At 38.6% G+C, this 12,382-nt stretch overlaps 1 protein-coding gene across 2 annotated transcripts in view; it reads right to left on the reverse strand.

The window, feature by feature from the left end:
- Positions 1–742: 742 nt before the first annotated feature.
- Positions 743–12,382, reverse strand: part of GTSF1 (gametocyte specific factor 1) — a 17,690-nt gene continuing 6,050 nt past the window's right edge. For both annotated transcript variants that reach the window (XM_011992630.1, XM_011992631.1), the window contains exons 3-9: positions 9,617–9,717; positions 7,697–7,823; positions 7,172–7,255; positions 6,639–6,702; positions 4,868–4,962; positions 3,892–3,928; positions 743–949 (exon numbers count right to left, since the gene is read on the reverse strand). In XM_011992630.1, coding sequence (XP_011848020.1) covers positions 3,912–3,928; positions 4,868–4,962; positions 6,639–6,702; positions 7,172–7,255; positions 7,697–7,823; positions 9,617–9,717 — 488 coding nt within the window. In that variant the 3' untranslated portion in view covers positions 743–949; positions 3,892–3,911. The remainder of the gene's footprint in view (positions 950–3,891; positions 3,929–4,867; positions 4,963–6,638; positions 6,703–7,171; positions 7,256–7,696; positions 7,824–9,616; positions 9,718–12,382) is intronic.

Below are 12,382 nucleotides of genomic sequence, written 5' to 3' on the forward strand. Positions count from 1 at the left end.
CTTGAACCTGGGAGGCAGAGGTTGCAATGGGCCAAGATTGTGCCACCACACTCCAGTCTGAGGAACAAGAGTGAAACTCCATCTCAAAAACAAAAAACAAAACCCCAAAATAATCCAAATAAACAAAACCTGGTCTGGGGAGATTATAAAGTCTCCTTATAAGGATCCACAGGATGCTAGGATAGCCAGAGCTTTGGGTATTTCAGAAATCTAAGTTGTTACACACGTATCCCAGGGCAGTCAGCAGGGCCTTTACACATTTAAACTCTGAAGTTTAATCAAATTTCACACACAGGTGGAAAGCCCATCTCTTCTCCACAGGTACACTTCCTCCCCTCCATTCCAATCTTAATTCCTACATAATCCACACTTAGATTGACCGCTAGTACAATTTCTAGCTGGAATATGGGGAGATAAATAAAACTACCCTAGGTTGGAAATAGGCGGTAAGATGTCCTAAAGACTATAAATAAGAATGGAGTATTTTGCTATATAAATGTTATCAATATCTCAGAGAATGGATAAACAGATGAACTGATCAGAAAAAGTCCATTGCTATAAACACTAAAAGGAATTTGGTCCATGTGTATCAGAGAACACAAATATACAGTTTCTTTTTCTAACCCAAGTTTCCTGTCTATTTCAGTTAGTTCTTTTAAGAAAACTTTTAATCACTATGGTTCATTAATGTGGAATTAGATGTGATCTCCGATCTTGGGGCTGCAGGTACTTGACCAAACTATTAAGCAATCTGTATCAAAGGTTTATTTAGAAGCTTCTGAGTATGAGGGTACTTGCATCAAACAAGGATTCAAGTGGGGTGGGGGGAGGAAAAAGACATGCTTGTTTGGAAAGTCACAGAGAGTTTATCATTCTATAATTAGATTAGGAGGAAAATGAAGAACCCACTGGTAGCAAGAAGAAGCAAGAGTCTTTTAGGGTCTGGCATCTGCAAGTAAATGGAGAATAAAAGTTCTTAGTTTTTTCAATGAAAAAAGCACCAACTACATCTGACAATGGGCCACACAACTACAACCCAATTAAATTATCTTGTTCCAACGGAGGAATCTGCTGTTGTTAATGGCAGAACGCCAAGTACCTCCTGACCCTTAACTCTTTAGTACCACTGAGCACAGAGAAACTTGTTAATTGAATTAAAAACATTCTATACAGAAATCAATGTACACTCCTGTGTCAAGAGTTTTACAAGTGAGGAGAATATCAGGAAATTGATTCAGATAATTCTGGATTAACTCCAATTAACTTATCTTGATCTTTTTCTCACATAATGTATTTACTCATTAGTTCAAAAATAGTTTTTGAGCTTTTACAGTGTACATCAGGGGACAAGAATTAGTATGATCCTACTTGCTTCTGAGGTACTTGTCTAGTAAAAAGTGGAGTTGTTGATAAAAACATAAATAGGATAAAACACATTAAGTGCTAAGTGAACAAACCCCTGTCATGTGTGTACATTCAAAAACATTTCACCCACACTTAAGTTCCTTAAGGGCACAGTCATATCTTTTATTTCTTTTGTATCCTTCCAAATAAACCAGAGAATTCTGCAACAACAGGCATTGAAAATAATACTTAATGGCCAGGTGCGGTGGCTCCTGCCTGTAATCCTAGCTATTTGGAGGCCAAGGCGGGTGGATCACCTGAGGTCAGGAGTTTGAGACCGGCCTGGCCAACATGGTGTAACACTATCTCTACTAAAAATACAAAAATTAACCGGGCATGGTGGTGCATGCCTGTAATCCCAGCTATTTGGGAGGCTGAGGAAGGAGAATTGCTTGAACCCAGGAGGTGGAGGTTGCAGTGAGCCAAGATTGTGCCACTGCACTCCAGCCTGTGTGATGGGAGCGAGATTCCATCTCAAAAACAAAAAACAAACAAACAAAAAACCCAAACTTCATTTTTATTAAGAGGATAAGGTCTGTGGCTGCTTAAGGATTCTTATCTAACCTAATTATTTTTCTGATTCCTCAGAAGTTACACAGAAAAATAAATTTTTAGTATGTAAGGAGTTTAACCGCAAAGAGTTAAGTCCCAAAGGAGAGAAGGGTCTGGTCTTAAGTTATAGACACAGAACTTTCTCCTAGATTTTCATCTTAGAGTAGCCATTTTTACTAGACAGCTATTCATATTGTTTGATTGCAGACACCTTGTATAGCATATCAGAGAGGAACTCAAAATTCACCATTTATCCAGGTCTGTTCAATGTATGCTTCTCTTCCAATCCCCCTTTTTTTTTTTAAGAATCAGGGTCTCGCTATGTTGCCTAGGCTGGTCTTAAACTCCTGGGCTCCAGCCATCCTCCTGCCTTGTCTCCCAAAGTGTTGGGATTACAGGTGTGAGCCACTGTGCCCAGCCCTCCCCACTTTTGTTTTTTAAGAGACAAGGTCTCACTGTGTTGCTGAGGCTAGAGTACAGTGGCAATTCACAGGCACAGTCATGGTACACTATATCCTTGATCTCCTGGGCTCAAGTGATCCTCCTGTCTCAGTCTCTCAAGTAGCTGGGATGACAGGTGTATACCACCACACTCAATGTATGCTTTCCTGATGTACCCCAGTGCTGTTGTATCTCTCGTCCTTCTGGGACCAAATCCCATTTTCTGGCTTTCAAACGTATTTAACAATTTGACGTCAGAATCTACTAGGAAAAATGGCTGGTACCTAGAAGCAACTGATAAGTATTATTGTCTATAGCTAAGGGATGTTAACTTTTAGCATCTCTTTTCTGCTTCTTACCAGAAGAAACATCAGTTTTACTACAAAATGAAACTAACTCACAGATTTATCTGCTTCACTGTTCAGAGAGCGTGAACAGACTGGAATGCAAGAGGCCAATTATTCATTAATTCAATAAATATTCACTGAGGGCCTACTAACTCCAAAACAGTTGGGATATAATCCCATTCTCAGGCTTTATAACATTTCCTTTGCCAGAAGCGATGTATGTGGGCAACCTCAGCCAAGACGACACTTGAAGGATCAAACTTGGCTCTGCCACAGGCACTTAGGGTAACCTAAAGGAAAGGCTTCATCTGTGAAAAGTGAGAGAGATTTTGGTCTCTTCACATAGATTTTGTGAGGTTCTGCTAAATCAAATACTCAGATAAGATCGACAGTGTAAGACTCTTAGAAACCCAAAACTTTTATTTTTTAAATTTTATTTTATTTTTGAGACATAGTCTTACCCTGTGGCCCAGACTGGAGTGCAATGGTGTGATCTTGGCTCACTGCAACCTCTGCCTCCCAGTTCAAGCGATTCTCCTGCCTCAGCCTCCCGAGTAGCTGGGATTATAGGCGTGCACCACCATGCCCGGCTGATTTTTGTATTTTTAGTAGAGACAGGGTTTCACCATGTTGGCCAGGCTGGTCTCCAACTCCTGACCGCAACTGGTCTGCACGCCTCAGTCTCCCAAAGTGCTAGGATTACAGGCATGAGCCACCGTGCCCGGCCAGAAACCCAAAACTTTTAAGTGCTCATTAAAAAGAGTATGAATTTTTTGATGAGTATTAAACTGTACTGCACAGGGAATGAATTGCAGAGCAGTGAAGCACAGCTGTCTGATTAATCTCAGTCCATTAAAAGAGGCATGATAGATCTAGAATGCAACTTTGACTAAAAAAAAAAAAGGCAATGTGTACTAATGTTAGAGAAAACAACTTGGCATGCGAACAGAATTCTAATTTAACCAGTAAATGCCTATTCATTAGAGTGTAAAGCCATAACAGAGGCTACATACTTAAAAAACACATGCACACACAAAGCTTTAATTTGATACCATAATCTGAAAGAAAATTGGACCCAAATTGCTTTATGTCCAGTTAAATCTTGCTACCATCTGAAGAGATAGTGAAATAAAACTGAAACACTTACTTGATGAGATAGGTATTCAGTTACTGTGCATTTCCATCTACAAGTAGAAATATTTCAAAATAAATACACCATGCCAATTGAAATTCACTCCATCCCTTATTCTTACTAAATACAAATGACTTATTCCTGGGTATACTGAATTATAATATAAAAGTAGAAGAATTTAATATTAGTAATCAGATTTCATTCAAGGGCATGGGAAGAGAAAATAGACCTTTACCTATCAAGCCTTTTGACATATAATTTGGTGACTTCATGTTTTGGGAAATGCAAGTATCCAGGGAAAAATGTTTTAAAGTGAATCCTCTAGCCACCTAAAAATTAGCTCAAACAGTAGCACAGACTGAAATCAAGAGAATCTGAATCTAGGGGCAAATTGGAAAAGAAAGTTTGTATTAAGTAAAAATGACAGTATCTTGGGTGTTCCCTATGTGGAAATTTCATTATGAGGGTAATGTGATACAAATTTAGTACTTGTTTACCCAGCATGACCTCTGAAGTCTGGGGAGGACATCTGAATACCATTCTTTACGCTGGTTCTTATGACTTATGACTTTCATTTTCTCTCTACTCATACCCATTTAGGCCCTCACAATCCAATTTCTGATCCCAATTCTCTACTGATATTATGCCTTGAAAAAAATCAGGGATAACTTCCTCTTAGCCCAAATCATCAACCTTTTTATTGGTTCCCAAATTTTCTCATGGTATTTGATGTCAGTGGTCACCCCATTTTGAAAATATTCTTTTGGCTTCTGTGATCTTACACTTTCCTGTTCATAATTTCTTGCTCTTAACCAGGGTCAGTAGGGTGAACTGAGTAAGGTGCTTAGGGCATAAAATTTAAGGAGGCACTCACTTTAAGGGTCATGGAAGACCTTGCAAGGTGTTCAGACTGAACACATCTGAATAATCAAGATCAACTGTATTTAGCACAATGAAAAGAGTAAAACTATTTTGCCTCTGTTTCACTTACTGTTTTTCCATGGCAAAACATACGGCAGAGATTTGGGAACGCGCATGCCTGAAGCCAGGTTATTCTTATGTTCCGTAACTATGTTGCTTGCAGGGCTGCAAAAAGATGAATTTGGCTATGTCGGCAGATCAGTATCATTCAAGCAGGCACACGTAAGATAATCAAAATGTGTTTTTTGTAATTTGGGGAAAAACAACAACCTACATTCATCTGAAATGTAAACACATTTCCATCAAAACATTCCGGCAATTAGAATGATTACCACTTACTTCTCTGGAAAGCTCCCTGTTCTGTACAGGCATTAAGATGGGTCTAACCATTTTCATTTTCTAGAAATTGAGATAAACAGCAATGCCATCTACTGTTCAGCTGTATGACAGGCTCATCAACTCACTCAATAAACATAAGAGATAAAACAAAGTGCTAAGGCAACCAAACCAAAAGCAGCAAATCTTCGACTGAGGTAAAATTAAAAGTTGTAGCCAATGGAATTCATTTTAAGTTTTTCTATCTTAATGCACATAATAGTATACACTTAAAATTATTTACTGATCTCAGTAGTTAAAAAGTAAAAATTTGGTAAGCATTCTGTTTGGGGAAAAAAGTGACGTATAGCATCTTATTCCTTCATTTCCTAAACCAGAAGTATTCTCATTTGGGTTTGAAACTTGATCTTCCAAGGTTTGAGTACTGGTGTTAATGAGAAATAGTTTCATTCATTTTTATTTTATTTAGGACAAAGACTCTTTCTGTCACCCAGGCTGGAGTGCAGTGGCATGATCATGGCTCACTGCAGCCTCGATCTCCTGGGCTTAAGTGATCCTCTGGTCTCAGCCTCCCAAGTAGGTGAGACTACAGACATCCAGCACCATGCCCAGCTTATTTTGTTTTTAAAAAATTTTTTGTAGAGACAGGATCTCACTGTGTTGCTCATGTTGATCTTGAACTCCTGGCCTCAGTGATCCTCCCACCTTGGCCTCCAGTCATGAGCTACTCTGTGCCTGGCCAGAAATCTTCTAGTTTTCAGTTAGAGCTGGGCATGATGGCTCAGGTTTGTAATCCCAACACTTTGGGAGGCAGAGTGGGGAGGATCACTTGAGGCCAGGAGTTTGAGACCAGCCTGGGCAACATAGTGAGACCTTGTCTCTGCTAAAAATAAAGAATTAGCTAGGTGTGGTGGTGGGTCCCTGTAGTCCTTGCTATTTGAGAGGCCCAGGGGGATTGCCTGAGCCCAGGAGGTAGAGCCTGCAGTGAGCCATGATCATGCCATTACACTCCAGCCTGGTCAACAGAGTCCCTGTCTCTAAAAAAATAAATTAGATACAAAATCAGTGGGAAGAAGAGATGCATATTCTTTCCTAATAGGTACTCTGGATTTTCCAATCTCAAATAAAGAATTTTTAAGACTACTTTTTCCTTATACACTAGTTACCTAAAATAAAAATGATCCAAGCGGTATAGTGGGAGAATTTTTTCAAAGCATTAAAATAATGTAAACCTAGCAAAAAACATAACTAAGACACACGAAATTCTGGGGCCACTGTTACCCTTGCTAAACGATAATGTATTTTTGTATCCCTAATGATTGGCACAAAGCACATGACCTTTTTATGAATCAAGGAATAAATATGAAAAACGACAAAACAATATCTAAACTACCATCAAGGAACATTGTTAAAGAAAGTGATCAATTGATGTTCCGGTGGCTTCTCTCGGTAACAGAACACCCTGATTTTGGGAGGCCATGCTGGGTTGAGACCATTTCATTTACCTGTTATTGTCAGAGTAGTGAGTTGTGCCCCAGACAAATGGGGCGCTGGTCTGTTCCCACAAATCTGTCAAAGGAAGCAAAACATAGTTTGTGGTGCTACTAGATAAGACACCAGCAGTTCATGTTGGTTGAATTTATAAGATGGGAAATAATACACCTACGTTTTGCAGAAGCAAGTAAAAATTGATCAAGTACCCTGCCTAAGTGACACAGTAGCAAGAATTTAATTGAAGGATATAAACACAAGCAACATAAATAATAATAAACGTGCCTAGTAACAATCAAACACAGATGGTACAACACAATTTATGGAAAAAAACAGATGTAAAGAAGTGCTTTTTCCAATCAAGAGCGATCGGCTGTTCCACGTGTCTGCACAGCGATACAAATGTGCTCGTTTTGGGGCCCAATAAAAATAATAAGGCATTCTGAACAACATGGTATGTTTATAAAAAAGGAAAATCTTTCTTCTGTCTTAAGCAAATGACTTGAGATTTAGACATTGTGAAGAAAAAGATGTAGAGGCAGCTCACCTTTATCCCAGTCTTCATCACAAGGAGGGCACTGCCAAGTGCTCTCAGCCAGAGTCTCTTGTCTAAGGCTCCTGGTTTGGTTGACTGCAAGACAATAAAGATTGGACATAAGAGGGGGATATTGCCAAGTTATTGTGTTCAAAGGGGCTAGGAGCTTAAAAGGTTGCAGGGTAGCCTGTTGGGTCTTTATTTCTGAAAAATGGATAGTATAAAAGCTAAACAGAGGGATCGTATCTCTTTGCTGACAGAAGAAAGAAAAGCAGGAACAAAAATGTTCACCATATTTATGGCAATGAAAGATTTTTAGATGAATTATTAGTAAAACGAACTAGGCTGTTCAGGAGAGAAAACAGTATGACATGTACAATCTGAAAACCTATTGCTGCCATGATACAAATCTCAAAGGTGGAAAAGTATTGTTCTTCTGAAACAATGAAAGCCAAAAATCAAGCCGACAACGTAGCATAATACAAATCTGAAGGAGCTACCCTCCAGTACTGAAACATTTGAGATACTGAGTCTTACCAACATCTTGCTCAATACAACTTCTGTCATCACAGCTTGAGATATGATGACTAATTTCAGCTCGAGGAACCTGGTGGCGAGCATTGAAGGGACAAGTAGCCAATTTGCTTGCAACATCAGGATGATTCTATGGAACCAAAATTAAGGGATCTGTTAGTTCTTTGAATCTCTTAAAGTCAACGGGGAGTAGCTAAGCCTTATTCTACAAATGCCTCTCCTAAATTTTCTCAGTAAATTTCTGGCTTAACTATAACAAACTCATAGTAAAAAACTAAGAGGGAATTATTTATTGTTCTTATAGACAATTACTTCAAAATCATTGAAACATAAGTCTTTTTGTTATGATTGTAGAGACTGACAACACAGATATTGGGGTTTAAGTGCTTTATGTAGAGCTAAACAATGAATTTAGGATTGGGTATTTGAACGACATCTTTCCCCGCTGTTTATTTCTCAGAGTCACATGATTCAGGCAGCACCGCCCGTAATGAGAGAGCTCTCTGGATGTCTTTGAAAGCTGATATTCAGGATGAACAGTAACACTAAAATACACTCTGAGTCTGCATTGCAGTAGTGTCCCTTCTATTGCAATACAATAGTGCTGGAAAATAGCTGTTGGAAGGGAGCCGCGGAAGAGGCAAACCAATGATTTTTCAGATTAACACAGTGACGCTTACTTAAAGTAATGATACCTGAAATGAATCTCTGAACAATTTGACCTTTATTTCAGCTATTTCACTAAGGAAAAATCCAAATGATAGAGTCTACTTTGCTGACCAAGTTCCTTATTTTAAAACAAAACAAAGGGTTTAGTATCACCTATATCCTATGGCAAATATACCAACAATTAAGAAATTAATTAGGAAAATAAAAGATATGTCATAAATGAAACTTGAAAAAGTAAAAAATAATATGAAGCAGGGAGAAGGCTGGAAAAATATACAGGTGTGAGAAACTTGCAGGCATCTCCATCATTTTCATAAGTGGTATCAGGCATTCAATACAAAGGTTTTGTGGCCAAAGATTAAGAACATTAGAAGAGGGGAGTTATGATAGTGTCTTTTTTTTACCACTTGGCTCCATTTGGGAAATGTTTGAGAGCCTAGAAGGGACAATGTGGTAGTGGTATCTGCTGATCCATACTCTCCAGGTTTAATGTTAAGGGATACTTGCTCTCGAGATTGAAAGGAGCTGGAGAAATAACAAAGATAAATTATGTTTCCAGGATTACAAGCACTTTTTAAAGGATGTTAAAGCTGAATTGTATGCAGTTTGGATTACATACCTCAATTGCTTTCCAAGCATAAATTCTAGCAGAATTTTGGCTTCTGTATCAGCATTCTAACAACATTGTCAAAATGTCTCAATTAATGTAGCATGAAAATAGTTTATATCAGCTAAGTCTATACAAGAGTGGCCAGAAAGAAAATCCTTATTTATTATTTTTTTAAAGATGTTTATTGTTGAAACTTGGAGATACAGTTATTTTTAGGAGTAATTTTTCTTGGGCTAACTTCTAGCTGTTCAAGCTCTAAAATTTCTAAACAAAATAATCAGAAAAAGTGAATTATAGCACTCAATCATTGTTAGGCCGATGGATACATCACATTTACAAGATGGGCAGGATTTCTCATTGTTAGCAAAATTAGTCTGCTTTACAAAGGGTGAGAAGACTCTAGAGATGCTATTTATAAAAGGTTCTTTGTCACTAGTTAATGGGAAGAAAACCAAAACAAGAAAAAATTTATCTTAAGGAATGAATAAATGCCTTTCTATAAATGTTGGTATTTAAGAGAGGTAGATTCTCAAAACAATTCTGGCAATCAATTAAAACATTTATGATAAAATTATTTGATGTTTATAAAACACGGCCTTTTAAAAGAACTCAGGAGGGCGTTAGAGGGCAAATTATGACCCTACCTTTCTGCACTTGATAAGATGATAAGGAAACCTGCAAGCCCTGATTTGATGGTTTTTATCATAGGGGCACTGCAATAGCTTCTCAGGGTCCAGGGAGTCAGCTGAAAGAGAGAAGTATGTCAGTAGGTAAAACGATAACAGGCTCTTGTAAAACTACAGCATTCCAGGCACACTGGATTTTTTCAAGAGACTGTAATAATAGAACAATATAGTCTAAAGAAAACTTGGATTAAAAAAAGGGTGACTACACATTTAAAATATTTCTGAATCTTAGTAAGTTCAGCAGAATCAGAAATCTCAGGATGAAGTCTCAGTTTCACATTGAATTGAACATAGTGCTTTCATTGCTGGTTACTCTTATTACAGAACAAAAAGTTAAATAAAATGTCATTCTCTTTTTCTTTTCTAAAAGTGCTAATTCAGGGTTATTCCTATCCTCTAGCTATTCTATCCAGAGCCTCCCGACTAGTATGCTGAAGTTGAAATGGATTGCTGGTGTGCTAATACACTGATTTGGGGGCCCACTACTAGTTCAAGCCATCCCTCACCCATTTCCACAGGCAAGTTGGGGGTAGTTAGTTCCCTTCACTAGCATTTTCATCTATCACTAGTAACCCCTGACACAAAAAAGTTGGTAAGCACTGCCCTGTATCAGTTATGTTTTGTGGAAGCTTGAAAAATATTAGTGGATAGAAGATTTCTTTTTCATCTGTTTGCTTTAACTTACTCCTATAAGTAATTCCCAATCTTAGTTACTCTAATTACCTCTCAAACGAAACCAATACTGTTATCAGACAGGTAGTTTTTACTTTTCATATTTTGGAACACAGGTGAGAACAAAATAGAGAATTCTTTAATCTAGTGACTACTACATTAGCCAGCTAAAAAAATAGAACAATGTGCAAAAACAGAACCTCCTGAGGTTAAGACAACTGCAGACATATGGAACTGCTCGTGAAAGAAAGCCCCTGAACTATAAAATGCTATTTAAAACAACCCTTAGGCTATATAAGATGCCTAGGCTGAGCCTCAAATTTTAACAAGCCTGGTTAAGGAAGGGAAATTAAATGGTTAAGCACATTCTGGTATATTATAAAGACAAGAGGCAACCTAATAAATTGCTCTTGCCACCCCTGAAGGCAATGATAAAGGTGAAGTAAGATAAACAATTCACATTTGATAACAAGCTTATAAACCAGGAGATTGCTATGAAAATCAGAAGCCAGTGGGGAATTGAAGCAGACAGTTTCACTGGAAGAGTGGTAAACATGGAATAAATTGCTAACCATGATCGTGATGCAAATGAGCCAGAAAGGTGACTTGAAGGACAGAATGAATAGGAAGGAAAAGTCTTAAAGGACAGGCAGGCTTATTATGCCAACCAGGCTCTTCTTGACCACCAATGTTTTCATATTTCTGAAGCATCAGGACAAACAGGGAGAATTTACAGATGAAATTCTTGTTAGTTTCCCCTCATTTAATCCATTCCCATCACTAGCAAATGTTAGGCCATGTCAGCAGCTGATAGACTGGATGGTACCTTATGATTCATGTATATTATACTGCCCATATAGTAGCATATGTCAGAGTTGATAATGAGAGCTTCTCATTGTAATGCTTTACTTCCTGGTTTCCAGCAATTTAGGTCAACTTTAATCTGGCTTTCTAAATTAAAAAAATTTTTTTTTGATTTAAAAATCTGTTTTTTTTTGTTTGTTTGTTTGTTTTGAGACAGAGTCTTGTTCTGTTGCCCAGGCTGGAGTGAAGTGGTGTGATCTTGGCTCACTGTAACCTTCACCTCCCGGGTTCGAGCAATTCTTGTGCCTCAGCCCCTGGAGTAGCTGGGACAAAAATCTTTAATTGTGATTAAAAACACATATAAAATTTACCATGTTAATGATTTTTAAGTATACAGTTCAATAGTGTTAAGTATTAACATATTCCCATTGTTGTGCAACTAGTCTGCAAAAGTTTTTCGTTTTACTAAACTGAAACTCTATACCCATTAAATATCAGCTCTCCATTCCCCACTCCCCCTAGCTCCTGGCAACCCCCATTCTACTTTTTTGTTTTGGTGAGTTTGACTAGATACATCATATATGTGAAATCATAGTCTTTTTCTTTTTGTGACTAGCCTATTTCACTTAGCCTAAGGTCCTCAAGGTTTATCCATGTTATAGCATGTGACAGAATTTCCTGTATTTTTTCTTTTTTTGAGACAGAGTCACCCAGGCTGGAGTGCAGTGGCATGATCTTGGCCCTCTGCAACCTCCACTGCCTGGGTTCATGCGGTTCTCCTGCCTCAGCCTCTTGAGTAGCTGGGATTATAGGCATCTGCCACCATGCCCAGCTAATTTTTGTATTTTTAGTAGAGATGGGGTTTCATCATGTTGGTTAGGTTGGTCTTGAACTCCTGACCTCAGGTGATCCGCCCACCTCAGCCTCCCCAAGTGCTGGGATTACAAGTATGAGCCACCACGCCCGGCCATTTCCTGTATCTTCTATCTTGCAATTTGCTTTTTTTTCTTTTCACTTAATGTATCTTGGAGTTCCTTCCAAGTCAGTACACACAAGAAATATTTCGGGGCCGGGCGCGGCGTCTCAAGCCTGTAATACCAGCACTTTGGGAGGCCGAGACGGGCGGATCACGAGGTCAGGAGATCGAGACCATCCTGGCTAAACCGGTGAAACCCCGTCTCTACTAAAAAATACAAAAAACTAGCCGGGCGAGGTGGCGGGCGCCTGTAGTCCCAGCTACTCGGGAGG

This window comes from Mandrillus leucophaeus, unplaced genomic scaffold (genome assembly GCF_000951045.1).
Source record: "Mandrillus leucophaeus isolate KB7577 unplaced genomic scaffold, Mleu.le_1.0 Scaffold414, whole genome shotgun sequence".
Classification (NCBI taxonomy): Eukaryota; Metazoa; Chordata; class Mammalia; order Primates; family Cercopithecidae; genus Mandrillus; species Mandrillus leucophaeus.